The sequence below is a fragment of the Xiphophorus hellerii genome, chromosome 12 (assembly GCF_003331165.1).
Source record: "Xiphophorus hellerii strain 12219 chromosome 12, Xiphophorus_hellerii-4.1, whole genome shotgun sequence".
In the NCBI taxonomy this organism is placed as follows: domain Eukaryota; kingdom Metazoa; phylum Chordata; class Actinopteri; order Cyprinodontiformes; family Poeciliidae; genus Xiphophorus; species Xiphophorus hellerii.
In genome coordinates this window covers 10,215,141-10,235,702 of record NC_045683.1, presented here as the reverse complement: position 1 = coordinate 10,235,702, position 20,562 = coordinate 10,215,141, and the positions used below count along the sequence as shown (strand labels likewise).

General features: G+C 37.3%; 1 protein-coding gene across 4 annotated transcripts in view; it reads left to right on the top strand.

Annotated features, from left to right (window-relative positions):
* The first annotated feature begins 1,036 nt into the window (after positions 1 to 1,036).
* Positions 1,037 to 20,562, top strand: part of LOC116730409 (ral guanine nucleotide dissociation stimulator) — a 57,618-nt gene continuing 38,092 nt past the window's right edge. The window contains exon 1 of one of the 4 annotated variants that reach the window (XM_032579613.1): positions 1,037 to 1,825. In XM_032579613.1, coding sequence (XP_032435504.1) covers positions 1,805 to 1,825 — 21 coding nt within the window. In that variant the 5' untranslated portion in view covers positions 1,037 to 1,804. Of the gene's footprint in view, positions 1,826 to 9,690; positions 10,239 to 19,485; positions 19,891 to 20,562 lie in introns of those variants that run through there. The other 3 variants (XM_032579610.1, XM_032579612.1, XM_032579611.1) reach the window with 3 other exon arrangements.

The following is a 20,562-nucleotide window of genomic DNA, read 5'->3' as shown; positions in this document are numbered from 1 at the left end:
AAATCAAAAAACAAATAAACAACAACAACAAAAAAAACCCAACCTAGAGTAAAGTCGAAATAATACAAGAATAAAGTCATAGTATGACATAAATAAAGTTATAATGATGTGAATAAAGTCGCACAAGAAAAGAGTCAAACTAATACGGGAATAAAGTTGTAATATTTCAAGAATAAAATCAGTATTTCAAGAATAAAGTCAAAATAATACCAGAATAAAGTAATATTATGACTTTAGTCTCATATTACAAGCGTATTCTTGTAAAGTTTCGACTTTATTCTTGAAATATTATGGCTTTATTATTTGTATTTATTTATAGTAATTTTATATAATTATATAAAATATAATTTATATATATTCTTACATTTTTGTCTCGTTTTAAAATATTAAACAAGATATTGTGATCAGTAGCTGGGTATTTGAGTATCCTTTTTCTTGTTGTACCAAACACCGTTTTACTCTTTGAGTAAGACTAAAACTGTAGTGGAGTACAGTTTTTGTCTACTCTACTCGGCTGTGTCAAGAGGTAGAGGCAGAGTTCTCAAAACTTGTACTTAATAAGCACTACGTCAACATATTTTTATTCAAGTAAAAGTAAAAAGTAGCCTTCCAAGAAATTACTTAAGAAACAGTAAAAAAAAGTACCTGGTAAAAAGTTTACTTAAGTACTGAGTAACTAATCAAATGATCAATTATTAAATATTTAAAAATTACATAATCCAAAATATAAAGTCAAGTGGAAATTTTGGTATTTTAATGACCAAAATGACAAGTCATATGAGTAACAAAAAATAAACTCAGGCAAAAGAAAATGTTTCCAGATCAGTTTCTTTTAATTAAAAAAAACTTATGAAACTTTAACAAAAACTGCAGGTTTGTGTCTGTGTGAATTTGTGGTTAAAACACGTTTGTTCTTCATTCAGTAAAGCAGAGAATCCAGACATTTTCCTTCATTATAAAATTACTCAAGTAAAAGAGTACGACGTAGCAAAATACTCCTAAAAGTACGTTTTTTTCAAAAAAGTTACCCAAGTAACTGTAATTGAGTAAATGTAACTAGTTACTACCCAACTCTGACTGTGAACGAAATGATGTCGAAGTTCGCCAAGTTTCTCCTTCGGAACGCTCACGTCGTGATGCGTTCAAGAAAGTCGAAGACCGCAGCCACTCCGCGGACCGCAGCAGCAGCAGCGGCAGAAACAGCAGCATCCTCCATTAAAGTGTCACTGCTCGAGTCCCCGCATCTCCTTTCCCTTTTCTTGGACAACACCGCTCCCCTTACTAGGATGTCGGTACGCGGAGGGGGTTTGTTTGGGAGAGCCGAGGCCAGAGGACGCCGCCTCCGCGTATTTTTTCTGGCGTGACTGGAAGGCAGCGGAGCGACAATGGATCTGGTTCCGAGGAGACAAATCAAATTCTGATTTTTCTCCGGGATTAGCTGGCTAACGCTAGCTCGGCTAGCCACCCCTCTTAGCTCGGTGGCCGTTATCTCCTGTTCCTCCTCTGACCGCTGTGTTGTTTTTCTCCGTGATAAAAAAAAAACAAACAAACTCCTTAATGCTTTTTTTATTGACGTGAAGACATGTTGGAGTCATTCCTGCCAAGGAGAAACCATCCTAGCGGTTTTCTAGCCGCCCAGCGGCGCCGCTAGTTAGCCGTGAGCATCAATAACCTTCATTTCCCTCTCCCACTCGTTTTTTAAAATCCTTTTTTATTTTCCTTCTGGTTTATCCGTGAAGATGCTGGCAGAGATGGAGTGTGTCTGACGGGGAAGCCGCTCCATGAAGGTCATGATACTGAGAGAATGATCATGCTGGAAAAACAGGTAAGAAACCAGCAGCGCATCAAGTCAGCGGGTTCATATTTAAATACACACCTGGGCTCATTTGCATATTTCCACAGATGCGCTATTAAAGCCACCAGCGTGTAAACAGCCTGGTTTTTGTTACTCCGGGTGAATTTTCTCAGCAGGATTTGTGTCCCTTCTCATGTTTGTGTTCACAATATCTCTGAAATAATGAGGCAAAGCAAGTTTATTGAAAAATAAAGGAAAAGAGGTGAAGAAAATTGTATCAATGCCTAAACATAACTATCAAGTAGTTAAAAATATGAAACGAATAGTTGTATATGTTGATGGCTGTTGGCAGGGCGGATCTCCTGTAGCAGTCTGTATTACAGTGAATCTGAAAAGGTCTCTGAATGAAGACAGTTTTTTTGTTGGAAAGCAGTCTTATGAAGAGGATAAATGTATACTTAGAGATAAAATAGTGGTTCTTTATATATATTTTAATGAAGTTAAATGCTAAATTTTGCTAAAAGAGAATGCATAGTTTCTTTATGTGGGATAGCAAATTTTAAAATATATATAGAGTCCAACCTAATAAAAAGAATAGATCTAAAAGCATATCACTGGTACTTTTAGTCTTATTCTTTGCTGAAATTCAATGTAAATATTGCAGGAAACAGAAAAGGAACTGTTAAAAGCATGTGCTTCTTATGTTTATATTTAAAATATTAGCTGGTTCTGCCGGACTATTAGAAGCTTGTTCCTCTACTGAATTCTTCTGAAAATAAAACCATGCACTACTTTTTCTGTGTCCTGTTTCAACAGGAAACCCTTAATTTCACCAATAGCCAAATTAAATTAATTTAATGAATTCCTGAAAAGCAATTCCAGATAAAATTTGATGTTTACAACATGTTGGGGGAAATTTAGAGCCAATCAGGTGATTGAATTTAGCAGAAAATTTATTTTTAGACTTGTTATGTTGTATTTCTGTGTCTTGATAATCTGCAGATGTTTTCACTCAGACACAACTTTAGGAGCAGTTTAATTGATTATAACTGGTGGTATAGAAGGAAATGTCCTTTAGCCGGTGCAGCTCATAACCTTTTTATGGATTTGTTTTGTGTGAGACGACTGCTTCCTGTTTTCCCTGCAGCAGCTTCAGCCTTCAGATACATCTTTACTCCGTTCTTCCTAAATTAAACAAATGTTGTGAAAGTCTTAAAAGGATGATTGTTGTTGCGGTGTTATCTTTTTTTGTTAATTTTGTTAAATAATCTGCGAGTTGCTCTGCAGGAACGTGAACTATCCTGGTGTCTGTAAATGTTGATAACGCTGTGCTAATAAGACTAAGTAATGTGAGCTGGAGAACAGAACCATCGCCGTGGTGTGTTTGTGTGTCTGCGTGGGAGTTGGATCTGGGATATTTTGGGGGTGTTTGCTGGCCCAATGCATGCTGGGATATGTAAATAAGATTTTAAATAACAGTAATGAGAAAATAAGTTGGAAAACCTAAAGCAGAATTCTTAGTTTGCTTCTTTTTATTAATAAAATTTTTTAAATCTTTCAGTTTTCATATATTCTCTGTACGTAAATCACAACAAACTCCTACAATTAGTGATAATTATAAATTTTTAAAGCTAATCGTTGTTGACCTTTTGTGTAATCTGAGTAATAAATGAATGAAAATAAATCCTAAAAGTCTAATTCAGACTGTAAACATTCGATGTGGAGGAAGTCAAACTACACAGTCACACTGTGAATGTATACGAGTCTCTACGAGTTGATTGTTCTTAAAACAAGTCACAGTTTGGAAAAATACACTTAACACTGAAACTAGAAGATATTTTGAATAATCAAAAAATTGAAATAAAATCCACATGAAATCATAAATGAAATAGATTATGAAGTTTGTAAAAAAAAAAATTTCCCTTGGAAAAATAGTAAACATCAGAATTGAAATTTACCTCATTTTAAGTTGTTAATCGATTGATTAGTCATTTCAACAGGCTTAAGAACAAAGCAGTCAGAGCAGTAATAGTAAAAAAACTGGACAAAAAATAAACACATTTTGCATTGAAGATGAAAAAAGCATAAAAAACTCAAGTCTCAGTTTTAGTATCACCTGGTGCAAAATCTGTAAAAAATGATCTCCCATTAAGTATCTTTTGCTATAAAATTGTTAATTGGTTAATCCAAAATATAATAAACAGATCAACCTTACACAAATATTTTTATTAGCTGCAGATTCCTCCTTTGCTACAAATAATCAACCACTCACTAAGGAATGCCACCTTGTTGTATTTTAGGTAATAACATCTTTATGTTCTTATTTTTAGAAAGGAACTGTGCTATTTGTTTTCATCTTTTGTTGTATTTCTAATATTTTATTTTAAAAAGGCTTATGGGGTTAAATGAAAAATCTGAAGAATGTGCCAATTTTTTGTTTGATTAATCATCAGTATAATCAAATAATCGATTACTAAAATAATCATTAGTTGCAGCCTTAATGATGAGTAAATATCAGAAAATGCCCATTTTTATCAGATTAATTGTCAGAGTAATTGATTACTAAAATAATAACTTCTCACAGGTATTGATATTTATTTAGCACACATGCTAGTTATTTAGCATTTAGCATTGTTTATGTTGTAGTTTTATGACTGTACTGCTCTGGGACTACAAATGGAAGCAGCTTAAAGCTAAATCTGGTGCAAAACGTCTTTTATCAATGTTTTTGTTTTAAACGAGCTCAACAGCTCAGAAAAAATTCTATTTAATTATAATTTTCTGCATTTCTTTTCCTGTGAAATTGTAGGTTCTTAAACCAGTTACCATTGTTGTTAAATATGAATTATATTTATTTTTGTAAGGTTTTCTTACAATCACCTGAGAAACATAGTTCAATAAAAGTGCAATTTCAGCTTGGATTTCCTGTGAATGAACCAAAAATTGAGGATAATTTTGTAAATGTGTTAAATCTAGATACGTTCTGCATTACTTCCTCCTGAAGACTCTTCAGTCTCTGAGGAATCGAGTAAACACAATGAAACTGGGTCAAAGGTCATCGCTGAGGTGCTGCAGCATTAAATGTTGTCGCTGCTGCTGTTGATGTTTATCTCCTGGTGAAACATTTAGAAATCTGTCTTTTTTCCAGGCAGTGTGGGATTTGGAGATAAAAACGTGTTTGTTTCTTTTTCTGTGTTTAACCTTTGACCCACAGCGAGTGAATCGGAACTTATTGTCTGATGGAATGTGACAAGAATCCGCCATTTTTTTTGTTTTTTTCCTCTGTTTTTTTATTCCTGAGGGTTTTTTCCATTTGCTTTTGTTTGATACATTAGTGCATAGGAGAGGCTTGTCCCTGAAATGTGTTGCCTGAAGAAGCACTTAGAGTTTGAACGAGCAGCAGAGAGCGGCGTTTTTATCCAGAGTCATTTAAATTCTCCTTATTCAGGTTCAGCTTGGCTTAATGTTTGGTTTAATGTTTCTCTGTATTCAGACAAATGTCTATGAGGCATGGATAAAAGAGATTTTTTATTTTAGATGTTTTTTCTTTAACAAAAACCTCCATTAATGTGTTTTGTGCTAATAGAAGACAGATTTTTCATCCATCCATCCATCCATCCTTATGTCCATCCATCCATCCATCCATCCATCCATCCATCCATCCATCCATCCATCCATCCATCCATCCTTATGTCCATCCATTCCTCTGTCCAAACATCCATCCATTCATCCATTCCTCTGTCCGTCCATCCATCCATCCATCCATCCATCCATCCATCCATCCATCCATCCATCCGTCTGTCCATCCACCCATTCCTCTGTGTATCCGTCCGTCTGGCCAGACTGTAGTTTGTAAAGATTAAAAGTTGAAGTCTGAGTTTCCGCTGAAGTTTTAATTCTGTTTATTATAAAATCCAATTCTCTCTCTCTTCTGTTTGAGTTTTGTTGCTGTAGCCTTTAGCCACCAGAAGGGGGCGTCTGCACCACTCTCTTCCTCTGTTTATGTGCCTCGCCCATAATTGTTGTCTGAGCTTTATTTATATATCCACTTTTACTCCCAGAGGTGCTGCAGCAATGAAGGCCGAGTTTTTGCTTTTGCTTTAGTTTTAAATAATTTGGGTAGAAAAGTAAAAAAGGAGCTTTAATTTTCACATATTTACAAATAAATCTGAAGCATAACTGAAAATGCTACTTTATTTATCACAGCACATCACATAAAACAGATCAGTGTTAATTGTAATTGCTGATTCGTTGCATTTCCTGCATCAGGTTTGTGACCCTTCAGACTTTTGCATGCGTCTTCTGTGTTTTCGTTGCCTTTTCTGCAGCTTCTTTCAGTTGTTGCTTATTGGAGAGGATTAGTTCCTTCAATCTTTTTCTGTAGATTCTGGATTCATTTTGCTGCAGTCTTAGTTTCTGTCATCTTCAGAGGAAGATTAATCAGCCATGCAAGCCCAAACTGTCTTTAATATGAGTAGATTGTTTCTTAATCAGCCTTTAGTTTGTTTGCATAGAAAGTTTGGTTTGTTTGGGAAGGTGTGAATGCGTAATCAAACTCTGGTCCGCCTACAAACCAAGGTCTTGGTTCGGTTGAAGTGAACTTTGGCGCGGTTCAAATTCATAATATGAACACCAAGCAGATCAGAAGATGCTCCAAAAGCAGGAGATGAATTACATCAAATCAGTAACAATATATGTCATCACAGTCAAGTGATCAATACCAATAGAAATTTGTGTGATACAATACTCAATATATAGAATCAGAACCGCACAGCATTCTACTTATGGATTAAAGTGTTTGCGTCTTACTGTGTGGCTTGAGTAAAGTCAAAGCTTTCTGGATGAAACTGAGCTTAAACCAGAATAAATGTTCTGTTACGAGACATTTCAGTTAAAATCAGGTCGATCCTCCAGCCAGGAGACGTGCTTACGTTCGGGTCGACCCGTTGAGTACCTGCACCGCCCGTCCTGTCATTGTGATGGCTACAGGAAGCGGACCTGCAAGTCTGTTTCTGGCTTCCTGTCCAAGCTGCTTGGTTTCTGTAGAGAAGGGGGAGCGATCTCACGTAGGCCAACGAAGAGCCGGCTTTGCCTCTCTGTTTCCATGACAGCCGCTCTCTCGCAGCATTCAGCCGTGGGACGGCCTCTGCATCTGAAAGCAGTTCCCAGCGGCGCTTCAGAGCCTCTCGTTCTCTTCCTTCAGCTGCTTCGTTTCTTCTTCTGCTTCTTTCTCCGCCGTCCCTGTCTGCGTTTTTTCTTTAGTAAAACAGAAGTGTTTCAACTCAACTCGACGCAGTACTTTTAAATCTACATGTCGAGCATCATTTGCATCTGAAGGAGGGCTGAGATCAGCCTTTGTTGTCTTTGTAAATTCTTTAAGACCGTGAGGTTGAACTCTGAGCGAGAACACGCTTTAATTATTCACACCAGCCGTCCTGTAAAGATTCAGATATTAGCTCAGAAACAGAGAGAAGACGTGTTTTTTTCTTATTTTGTTGTGTATTTATCTAAAAATTGGATGCAGACGTGTGATTAAAAAAACCTAGACTGTGTTAATGTAGAAACAGATTGATGCATCTGATGGGTAAGATAAAACCTCAGAGGCTTCCAGTAACAAGTTAGAGAAAAACAACGACCTGCACTTCCTTTCCATCATCGTTCAGTCATTTGGGTTAAAAGCACTCTGACCTAGATAAGTTTTATTTGAGTTAAAATGTCAGCTGCTCAGGCTTACAGGTTCAAAACTGAAAGAAAATGTCTCCAAAAATTCTCAGCAGTGAGGAAATCCTCAGCTAAAGAAAACACCTGCAAGGGTCTTTGCTAACAGACACCAGCTGCGTTTCCAATACAAATGTCAGCAAAACACAATTTTTCAATTTCATTGTTTCCATTAAACAAGAAGCACCCATAGGATCACTAAAAAACATTTAAAAACATGCCGCACCTTCATCCTCCAATTATTTCCTGTTGTCTTCTTAGTAACTGCATTTCCATTGACCAGATAATTGCGCAATTTTATATTTTGAAAATTCACTTAATGGAAACACTCCAAACATTTTGGCGGTAGAACAAGGTGGTTTTTTTTTTTGGTTATATATTTTTCAAAACTTCAATAGAAACACTTTTTTTGCATCATGAGTCATGTGATTAACAACTGAATGTTACTACTGGTGGGAACGACAAAGAAGAGGACACGAAGTAAGAATAGGATTATGTCTTATTTAATGACTTGTCACCTGAACAAACTTATTCACGTGTGATTTTGATTGCGTTTCTTATTTAATTGAAACACTACAATTGCAAAATTGTGCTTTTCTGACTTTAGCGGGATATTGACCAACTTTTGTGCACATTTGTAATGGAAATGGAGCTAATAATGTTGAAAAACACCATATCGCAAATTTTTGACTTTTGAAAGTCAAAAAATTTCCACATTTTTTTCAGAAAATTTCTGAAATTTGACGGCGCAAATTTACTCCTCCATTTTTTCCCCCATCTACAATTGCCCTAATACGACGTCATATTTATTAATACTGAGAAATGTTTATTATAACTAATAAAAGTCCAATAGGACGTCTTTCTTGGTTCGGGTTTGTCTTCTGAGACGACAACAAAGAATCAGAATCGGCTTTATTTATTAAATTTGTGCAAAAAACAAGGAAGTTTTACTTTGGTTACACTTCGCTCCCATTAAAGACAAAAGAGAAATTAAACTTTAAAAAAAAAAAAAAAAGTATACATACTATGTTTTTAGCAAAGAGGAAGACAAGGTTGAATCAGTGCAAATATATATATAAACTGCTTAACTTAGTTCTGCTGCATTATTTTTTTTATAATGCAGCATTATAAAATTATTAAATCTGTCTTAGACTGTTTTAGACTAACCGCGTTAGTCATGGTTGTGGTGGCAGAAATCCCAAATTACTTCATCAATTAACAATCTGTGCTATAATAACACTGCTGTTTGCCTTCAGATTCTACAGATTCCCACCAATGTTGCTCTCGCTGAAGCGTGACTTCTACATATTTAAAGTGACAGCGTGCCATTTTTCTATCTTCAGGATGTCTGTACCTTGGTTTCAGTACTTTCACATAGACTGCTTATGTAACTTTAGCAGTTTAACTGTGAGAAAAGCGATGAAAGACTGGAAATCATCCATTTGTTTTAGCTCTGACAGCTGCTGCAGCTGCTTTATTGGAACCAGGACATGGCGGATTGTTCCGGTATCCTGGTTCCAGTGTGCTCTGTAACGCATCATTTTTTTTTCATAAAACATTCAAAACGCTGAATAACACATGTGTGACTGGTAGGGATGCAAGCAACTATTATACTTAAGATTAATTGTTGATTAATAGTTTATTAAGTTAAGATAAACTGATGACGTCCGATCAGACCTTCTTTCAGTGTTGTAGTTTGACCGCCATACAGCAGAAGGCGCCGCTGGTCATACTGAATCAAGATTTCCAAAAATTAAATCTTCAAAAACCACAAATTTTATTAGCCGATAAAATCGATGTATCGCCATTACCACCTTTCCGTCCTTCGTCCCCCCTTTCCCTCGTTTCATAGTGTGCTTTTTTGCTGCAACTTCTGGCTCCAGATACAAGGAGAAACGTTTCATCTTGGAGAAATTTATGGAAAACAATCAGTGCCTGCACTGATGCGGTGCAGGAACATTACAGCTCTGAGAGCTGAGCAGCAGTTGGACTTTTAAAAGATTTATTAGCGCTCCAGAAAACATGGAGCCGGCTTGTTTTATAGCGGCATTTTCAGACTTTTCTCTACTCTTTCCGACGTCATAGAGAAAACAAATTGAAGTCTGATTAAACTGGTACGGATATCACATTTCCTGGAGGCGGATCTTCATCTTTAATGGGGCTCACACAGCAGCTTCTCTCTTGATTAAATCGCAGCAGCGTAATGAAGCAGAAACGAATTCCTCTGTGTACCTGCTGCATTTCAGTCTGCGCGTTTTTTGTTTTTTTCCCCTTCTTGGTGGGAGTGTGACTGCGGTCGCTGCTGAAGGTTTCTGAGCTACAACCTCCAGAAGACGGAAAGACCAGAGAGCAGCTGCTGGCGACGGAGGAAGAGGGGAGGGAGGGCGATGAGGGGAGTGCTCGCTTGTGAAGAAAAAGAAAGAGGTGTTCCTCTGCTTTCTCTCAGTCGGATTCAGCCAGCTTTGGGGACTCCCTCCTCCTCCTCTTTCTCCTTTTCCTTCTTTTAATAATTATCCCTATTTTTCCACCAGTGCATGTTTGTTGCACGCAGTCGAGCGGCGACTGCGAGGTGCGTCGACCGTGCAGCATGGAAACCAGATCCCTGTTCAGCCTGCACAGAGCGCTCGCTCAGCCCGTCAAGATGTGCATGTTTGATTTCCCCGTCACCATCCTGGACGACCTGGTGAGCTCCGACGCCGCTTCGCACCGAGACGCCTGCCTGTCTGTAAGCAGGCGTTACATTTTTAATGTCTGCTCGCGTTATTTTTTATTTATTTATTTGCATCTGTGTGTGTGCTTTGATGCCTCCCGCCTGAACGTAGGAGTGTGCATGTGCCAAGCTGTCGCGGCGTAAACACCAACACCATTGTTTTTTTTTTGTGCTGGTTTTTGCATGAAAAAGGCAGCAAGATGATATCTGCAGAGAAAATGTGGTCGCTGCTGTACGCATGAGTGGTTTACAGTTTGTCACGTAAAAGGGCTCTAAATCTGCAGTTATGCATTGTTAACAATACACCCAGTGTCGAGCGATTCGATTACGAGTTTTAGGGTCACGGATCGATTTTTGATTTAGAAATGATTTTTCTATTAAAATAATTATGTGACTGAGAAGAGGAAAAAATTGTGTAAACAAACATAACATTTATTTAAAACAGTTTCATACTGTATAAAATTCCATGAGTTTATATTTCTGCATGAACTTCTGTAACTTAAATTACCAGCATTAGGTTAGCTTAGCGGCTTGGTTTTTTCTTAAATAAATAACAAAAGAAATCAAATATTTGTTCAAAAGCAGAGTAGCAGAGTGGGCGCATAACGCCAGATGCAGAATACTCGCAAATGGGAGCGGCAAAGACTACAACTTCAATGCATTTTAAAATCGATTTTTGAGCATTTTGAATCATTCGGGATTCCCAGAACTAGGAATTGTTCTCATGTGACGTCACACTTCCGTGAACTTTGTAACTGACCGAAATCTTGTAACTGACAGCAGTTGCTATGGAGTTGCTATGGCAACAATAAGCAAACCACAAGCTAACGACTAGCTCTCGCCTCGTTCCTATCTAACATATTAACAATATAAGAACATTACAAATATTACTCGAGTACAATTTTGGAGTACTCTACCCACCTTTGTGTAATAGTAAGTGTCAGTGATATTTACTGTTTAGTGCCGAACTAGCAAAATTAGCTTAGCTAATGTAGCTTTTATCTGCTAGCTAAGACGGACATGTAGCTTACGTGTACGTTACTGCATGTATTTACTCTGTCAGCCACCAGAACCTCGTTATTCACACGAAGAGTTTGTAAGTCATTTACTAAACCTTTTAAATATTGATTGTATGGATCAGTGGATTTCAGGTGAAGCTCCTCCATGGTGTTCGCACTCTTCCTGTTCACTGAGAAGTTAACAGTGTCGTAGTATGAGATCGGAGGCAGCTTTTCCACATTGTCTGACGTATTTTCCTTCTCCGTCTCATATGGGTCGATACTGACAGCAGCGACTTTTTTTTAATGTATCTTCCTCTCGCGCATTGGTCAAGACGAGTGTCCACATATTTTCTTTCTGTTGGTCTCGAAGCCATTAGTCCGCTATGTATCGCGCTGCGTTTCCCCGCTAAGATTGCGCGGCTCACTTCCGGTTCAGAATGTGGGATCTATGTATCGGATCAATTTTTTTCTGGACCTCTACAACGAACATTTCTTTCTCCTGCAGTACTTTAATCAGGTGTGTAGGTCAGATTGCATGTGTAATTAATATTTTTTGTATTTTTCTCCAGACTTATAAAAGATGCTTTCCCTTTTCCTGTGCAGAATATAACAAAACATGTTCCATCTAAAAATAAGTCCCGTTATATTAAAGCAGTCATTCACAGAGCCAGTGTTTGTGTTGTGAAAATGTGTCAGTGAGTTTGAGTCAACCTGCAACTGAGTGTGGTGTATGTTGCTTCTTTCTGGGTCTCTGTGTGTGTGTGTGTGTGTGTATGTATTTGTCACGTCAGAGATGATTAGATCTGCAGTCTTTTCCTGCATATCTACAGACTAAACAACGTGGATTTCTTCCTTCTGTAGCATGTTATTAGGTGTGCAGCTCAGATGAGCTTTTTCTTTCATCCAGCTGTGTTTGCGTGTTTGGACATGCTGTTTTCTTTTTGCGTCACAACTTTAAAACTAAAAATATGTTTTTTTCCATGCAGAATTGAACAAAACCTGTTGTCACTGGGTGAGAGGCAAGACACACAGTCACGTTTTTTTGACTGCAGTGCAAAAACACAAAATATTACCAAGTATTTTTGATCTAATTTCTGCTGCAAATAATTTAGTACACTTGAAATAAGACTAAACTAACTTACAAGTAACTTTTTAGTAAGATATAGGAGTTAAATGGTTCCTTAATAATCTTCCATTGGGAGATTATTTCACTTATAATATGGCAAAATGCCTTGAAAATTTTAAATGTCAACTAAAATTCATCAAGAAATATGAGCTTGTTTTAAGTCAGTAATATTGATTTTAAAAAAGTGCTAGTTCCACTGGCAGATTATTCAACTTATAAGAAATTTTTTTTCCCCATGTTGTAACTCAATAATAAAGAATTATTTGGTATCTATATCTTGCTGAAAAGTGACTTACAAGTTTGTTTGGTCTTTTTTCAAGTGTAGAAAGATTTGAGAAATAGAAATTAAACCAACAATACTTGGCAAAATGTGGTCTTTTTGCAGTGCATGGAGTTAGCATGAATGCATGAGTTTACTCAAGTTACTCCGGCTTGTGTACACACATTGCAAAAAAATTAAAAATAATAATAATCTTGCCAAGTGTTTTTGCCCTAGTGTGCATAAAGGCAACAGGCTGAGAATTTAACTCGGAACCTTTTTGTTGCGAGGAAACGGTGGATATAGCTGATCCCTTTGAGTAAAACAAGTGTTAGTTTTGAAAAACTGGTAAGTTTGAGTCAGCCTGCAGCTGAAGCACGGTGGTGGCTGCCTCTGTCCAGCGACTGTATCTGTGGTTTTGCAATGTATGCTTGTCAGGTAAAATCAGATTAAATCTGCAGCTTGTTGCCCTAGAGCAGTGAAATTGATTTCTGTGCTGCTTTCTTCGTTCTGAGTGATGACATTTCCTCTTTAGAGCAGAAAGATTTTCTGCTGTTTTTGTTTAATCATCTCTGCAGGTCAGAGATTAAAGCTTGGACTTGTTTACATCTTTTTCTTTGTATCCGTTGATTTTCTCACCGCCGCCTGAAGCTCAGTCTTGTGGCTTTTGTCTCACGATCTGAGTCGAATTTTCTCACCTCAGCTCAAGATGTGACAGATGCTTTGCTGGGTTTTCATAATCTCTCTTCTTCGTTGGTATAAATCTCGTCTGCATCTTTGTTTTGTGCCACACCAAGCACGCCGAAGCAACCATCTCCCCACAGAGAAGCCTTTGATATTCTGACATGTTTGATCATGTCATTTCCTTTAAAGACAATGCAATGCTTCTTTTGTTCTCTGCAGATTAATGATGACTACGGTAAATTGTTTTACCTGCTACCTGACGTTAAGGCTGCACTTTAGTTTTAATCTAAAGTGCTTATTTTTCCAGTGCTTTGTTTTCAAATGTTCCTTTTAGATATTTTTGGATAATTACTCCTCCTCTCTATTCTCCCGTTGGGCAATTTTGCTTTTATCATCCATTATATGATGGTAGTTTGTGATTCATGCCACAGTGGAAAATCATTATTAGATATGTTACTTTTAGACTGTGTTGCAGGCTTTTGTTTTTAATCTTGGCAGTTAAATTGTAGTTCTGAACACTGCTTGTGTCAGTTAATTCTCATAAAATAAGTAACATCATTTACTTATTTATTATTGATCCCCTTTTTTCACTTCTGATGCCGGTACAGATATCTGAAGTTTAGATATCAGCACAAAACCAGTGCTGACTTAAACTTAAAATTTCAGGTTTCTTTTTTTAAAACACAGTGTAGTGAATTACAAATGTATTTGATAACTCTGCACCAGTACCGCTCACTTAAATACACCAATAGCTTCAAGTTTGGTCAAACATGAAAAACAACTTTAACTTGTTATAACGAAACTGAAAATGACAAAAACAATGCAAAAATAAACTGATTCAAAAAGTGAAACAAAATCTTTCTAAAACAAATCTCTAAGTCTGTAAACAAACTCAAAAAAGAGAACATATTCAAACCTTATTGTATTTGTTTAGCTACTTGTTTTTAGACATTTCTTTTAAATTTAAAGAGTGAAAATCAAAGTTTTATCTCCTCACAATAACTTTTCCCCACCTCGATCCCTCTAATTGAAGCACTGAATAGTTCTTTTAACTTTATTTGAAGAAAATATTAGGATTTATTATTCAGTTCTGTGCAGTAGGAGGACGTCTGATTATGGGTGCACTGCAGACATCTGTGTATAAACTCATCTTCCATCTGTGAGTTATGACTCTGACGTTCTGACTCAAAACCAAAACTGAAAACAGCAACCATTTAGGAAAGACTGTGTTTGCAAAGACTAAAACTTTTGCTGCCATTAATCCCAGATGAATGGTGCACTCATGTAACGTTGGGTTCCTTCAGATTTACACGCAGCTGTTTGGCATTCAGCCCCACATCTACATCTTGGCATCCATGTTTCTTGTCGTTTCCAGCCTGTGAGTGAAGGTTGTTATTGTTCCAACAGCACTTCAGGTGAAAGCATAAAGCTACATTGTTGTAGGAAATGTTCCCTGACAGTAATGTCCGATGAATCTGTTCACATGGACACTGTTGCTGTCTCGTTCTCGAGCTCAGCTTGTCTCGACTCCCACACCTGATTGTGTTTCTAGTGACCTAAATTCTTCTTATGGTTTAAAAAAGTCTCCTGACCTCACTGCAGTCGGCTTGTTGTCGTAACGGGGTCAAACTGGGTGATGAGGTTGAAATAAAGAGCAGCTTCCCATGAATCAGGAGGAAATCATTTAAGGCCTTCATCTGAATCTGAAACTTTTAGGTGAACATGATTGAGCTTTTGTGTTTTGATGTTGCCTGAAATAACGACGCATTTCTTCACTGCAAAAACATATCTAAGTATTTTAGTTTCTATTGCAAACTACGGATGTACCTATCCACTTTTTTTCACTTCCGATACCGATATCTGATGTTCAGTATTAGCCGATACAGGAAAACAGCACTGAATTGAGTTCAAACATTTTTTTTCTTCAACACAGACATAAATGTACTGAATTACAAATTTATTTATTTAATTTGATTTAATTATTTATTTATTTATTTAATAACTGTATGTAATATTTACATACAGTATCTTTCAACCAACTAACCAACCAACCACCTACAAACCAAACCCAGTTGCCAACCAACTCCTCCCCAATAAATCAACCAACCAGTTTATAAAACCACAAACCAACCACTCGATCTACCTGCCAACAGACAACAGACTTGTACAACAGACGATGTACAAATAAAACCAACTAATCAATTATCTGCTGACTACTCGCCCCTAAATAACTCAACCAACAAACCAACCTACCTATCTTTCAACTAACCACTTGCAAACCTAACCCATCTCCAAACCAACTACCCACCAATAAACCTACCAACCTAGCTATCTTCCAACCGACTACTTACAAACCCAACTAATTGTCTATCAACCAACTACTCACCAATAACTCAACCAACCAATTTATAAACCCACAAACAGTAGACCGACCAACCAACCAACCAATCTAAATTCCTATCAGCTACCTACCAACCAATCATCCGCCCACTAACCAAACACAACCAGTCGACACTGGTTGGTGAGTGTTTCAAACACTCACCAATAATAATTAGACCCAATTATTATTAGTTTTACTGTAAACTAATCTTGCTATTCCTTCATATTCTGTTGGATTCAAAGTGCAACTGCAGCATATTTGTTTTGTTTCATGGTAAAAGTTTGCTGCATTTAATTAAATTAAAATGAACAATGAAGGGTATGCTGAACAGACCAGTGTGTATAGGTAGAGGTGGATTTCTGTCTGTTTATAAAAGCTACCTGTCCTCAGTTGTTGTTTTCAGAACCAGCTGTGGTTCTGTACTGGAACAGCTTTGGTAGAGTTGCTCAGCAGTTCAGTTAGAGTTCTGAAATTTACTCTGGTCAGTGAATGCAGCTTTAGTCAGCGCTGAAGCTCTGGACAGCTTCGCTGGCTGACTTATAAATAAAATTCAATTATTATTCCATTCTATTGTTTTATTTAAGGAAAACTTTGACTTTGAGTCAACCAACCAATATCTTATTTATTGCTCAGCTTTATGCAAAAGTCTTCCACAGGCCTGAGTTTCTATATTAAAAAAAGATCAAAAAGCACTTATGTAAACGTCACCACTAATTGACAGGTTTATGTTTCCGTGTGTGACGGATATAAAGCAGCCTGGGTGGTCTGCAGACTTTAATTTAAGTAAAGAGTGTTAGAGCACTCCTGATAAGGTCACATTTATATTTAACTGTTGGAAACTTGAGTGTTGGATTAATCAAACATTAAAATTTTTTTGGGGAGTTTACTCCTTTAAGAGCACTTGAGAGCAGATGTTTTAATGCAACTTTCAGCTAAAAACTGTGAACTTGGGATGACTTCAGCCAACTTTTACAAACCTCTCTGTTATATTGGTGATAAAACAGGCCTGTGCACCAAAAAGAAGTTTAAATGTTTCCAGTTACTGATGCATGTAGATGTCAAGCTGTCATTTAGCTGTGAAGGAAATGGGCGGATGTCTGGAGACTCGTTGATAATGTTCGGTGAATATGCTCAGCAGTCCCCGTCTCAGAAGAAACATTTTGTCAACAAATAATGAGCCCCTGCAGAGAAGTTTTTATTTTATTTTAGCTTGTTTTCAGGCGAAATAAATCTGCTTCCAATTTACCTGTGACGTTCTCCAAAAGTATGGGAATAGGGCTCAGAAACTCATTGCCAAGACGACAAAAAGAAGGGGTGCAGATAGGAAAGCAAGGTTTTTATAATCAGACAAAAGACTATGATATCACAGTATAGACTTTGGCAGCCAACAGTGGCTCCAGGGTGTGTTTAAACTCAGAGGGAATTGAAAAGGGAGTTGGCAGCAGCTGTACAGGTGGATGTTGAAGTGATTTGGGGAGGCAGAAACACACTGGAGACAATGTCTGGGCAGGGAAGGAGTGCGAGAAGAAAGCAGACAATGGAAAAGATGCAGAAACGTTTGGTTTGCAGATGTTTAGTCTGATGCAGATGCATCAGAAGATTTAGTTTTCAGAAATGTACACAGAAGAAACTGCATTTGCAAACTGCATTTTTTCACTACACTTACAGAAACAGAAATATTTTTGGTCTAGCTTCCAGTGCAAATATCTCAGTACACTTGAAATAACACGAAACTAACGTTTGTCAAGAAATAAGAACATGTTTTAAATCAATGATTTCTTAATACTGATGAAAAATACTCATTCCACTTGTAAATTATTAAACTGGATTACTGGATTATTTCACTTAAATCTAGTACGTCTTCATCCATATTAAGGAATTATTGACATAAAACAAGCTCTTATATCTAGCTGGAAAGTTACTTCTCAGTTAGTTTTGTCTTATTATAGTGTACTAAAATATTTGCAGTAGGTTTTTGTGTTTTTTTGCATGGCAGACTTGACCTAAATCAGCAGTTAAAATAAAGGATACATGCATAAATTTCCTCAGGAAAAAACAAAGAAAAAAAAAAGTGCAAGCAGAGTTTATTGACTGTTTAAAGAAATGGCCGCCACGTTCCTTGCCTTGGTGACCGTTGCCAGGTTGCCTCACAGCTGAGCTGCATGTGTTTCTCACTCGGCTGCAGTTGGCATGAGAAAGCTTTTTTTAAAATGCCAGGACCTCGGAGGAGAACCTGAAAGGCTCCGCTGGCTGTAATAATAGCTGGGAATAAATCCAGAAGCTATTAGAGGCGGCTCAGACCAGCAGATTTCTCTCTCTGCTGCGCTTTGCGTGTGAACGAGACGCTGCTTTCTGTAAGAAACTCTCTCTGCAGCCGAGCTGGTCTCAAGATCAGTGAAGAAAACAAAAACCAACAAAACATCTTGTTATGCTGCTGAAAATTAGATCCTATTAATCTCTTTTGCTAGAATCGTTAGCTGTGACCCAGATTTCTCCTTCTGCCCATTTTCGTTCCTGAAACACATTTTATCACAGAGTATCAGGTTTTATTGGTGTAAATTTATTTTAGCATACTGCAGGGATTCAGTGTTTGATTTGTTTCGTGGCATTTTTCTGGTCAGGCTACTGAGAATTTGTTCTCCATCGTATATACAGTATATCTCTAAAAAAACAGTTTGTGTTTTTGCATTTCTCAGTTTCGCCTGCAGGGGGCTCTGTGGTGCACATAAACTTTCTCTGCCAAGTCACCTGTTTTACCTTCTAGTGAGTACAGGTGTGTTGTACTCATCCATGAGAAGTGTGAAGTTTGCTTTGCACTACAATTGCGGTAGAAGACGGTTCGCCGTACATAAGATTTTAAAGCAATCCCCACTTTTAGTGTTTCTCCCACAAAAAATCTAGTGAAAAAGGTGAAATTAGAGGAAAATTTAACATGTCAGATATGGAAAACCTCCAAATTAATTCACTACTTTTACTGGTGTGTTATAGGTCTGACCTGCAGATTCAGATTTTCTTTCTTAAAACTGAAATTAAAATAAAAATGATCTGAAGTTATATTTGATATATTCAACTGAAAATAATATGGTACATTATTATGCTATAAAATGGCACTATGTGCCTGGAAAATACATAATGCTGCCCTGTTAAGGATGAGCAGGGGGTAGATTGGGTTGTGAGAATATGGGTGAGACAGAATATGGAAAAAAAAGCATAACTTCTTTTTGTTTTGATTGGACTTGTTGATTATTTAGCTTGTAGTTTATTTTAATGTTATTCTGGTTGTTGTGGATTGAAACTGAGTAAAATAATCAACCACAGTCATTTAAAAAACCTTTTAAAAGCCTCCAGGAAGCATCAAGAACTATTAGTAAAGACTAGGACTGGGATAAAACTATTGGTCGGTGCTGAAACTCTGAAATATGTTGACGTAGTGGAAAGTCCCCTTCATAAGCCAAACATGTAATCTTTTATCTTCCTGTTTGTTGTTAGTTTAAAAATGATCTGAGCATAGATATTGTTTATGGATTTTTTCCGTTTGGACCAGATGAACCCAAATCAGAGGTGTTCAGAGTTCCAGCTTCCTTTGGTGAATTATTAGATATTTTTTCTGATTAAAGCTAGTTGTTGCTGATCCATTGTTGTCGTGCCGGTGCTGCTGTATGAGTTCACAGAGACGATGTTGCAGAACTGGACCAACCACCTCAGGTATTCTGTGGTAAATTCCTCTGTTTGTGTAATAAGGAAGTCCCCACTATTACATTGCCTCATCTGAAGCTTTCGCTTTCCTCCTCAGTTCCTTCAGCGCGTCTTAATGCACTTCCCTGTTTGTGTTGTTGCTACTGGGATGGTTTGACAACCTCAACAGGAGGTTTCAGTTCTCCTCCAACCCGAAATGGACCGGCTCGGAGGACTTCTCTCAAACCGCCTTCTGTCTTCTGGGAACAAGTTAATTTTTTCCAGTGTTGCTCTTTGTGTTGTTGACACAGCTGGTAAAGTAAATACGCGCGAGCCGAGCGGCCGTAGGGGTTCGGCCAATCTGTGACGAGGGGAGTGGGGTCTCTGATGGGTTTTAGACCCGGCACCGCGTGGATCCGGTTCTGATTGGAGTCGTTATGTGGTGCTGGGCCCAGTGGAGCTGCGGGTTGCTGGCCCAGATTGGAGCCTGCTGCTGGGACAGAGAGGATTATTACCATCCAGTCCAGAGATCAGACACACAGGTTAGATGTTTTCCTTTGATTTTCTAGACAGAACCACTGGATCTTTCACCTACTTAGATTAGCTGGAGCAGTGTTTGTTTGTCTTAGAAACTCTTGATGCACCATGAACCAGACAAAATGGTACTCAACCATTCTTTCATTCTAAATAAGTTGCTTCTTTTAGGGTGATTTTGATGATTTAATCCAAGAGTGTCCAAACTTTTTGTCACATCGAATCAGGTGGGCATTTATCATTTATCGTTTATCATGAAAGGATTTTTGATTTATCTTCTCTATAAGTTGCAATTATTAATGGTAAACAAAAAGAGATGTTATAAGAGCACCAATAAATATCAGTAAATTCAAAAATATGATTAAATTAAGTTACTAAGTGCAGTTTAGTGATTGTAAATCTTTTTTTTTAAGTAAGTGGAGCCATAATTAAGCATGTTGTAAGTGGAAATATTTTTCAAGAACAATAATTGTGTTTGCAAGCACAGCCATACAGTTACTTAAAAAAAAGTAATAAACAGCAATACTGCAAATGAAATAAAATCCAGTCCATATTGCCCACCTCCAATCAAATGTACTTGCAGGCCAAAAAAAAAGAATAAAATAAAATAAAATCAAGTAAATAAAATAGTCAGATTTTATTTTATTTTTTGTATTAAAGGGACATTATTCATTCTAGAT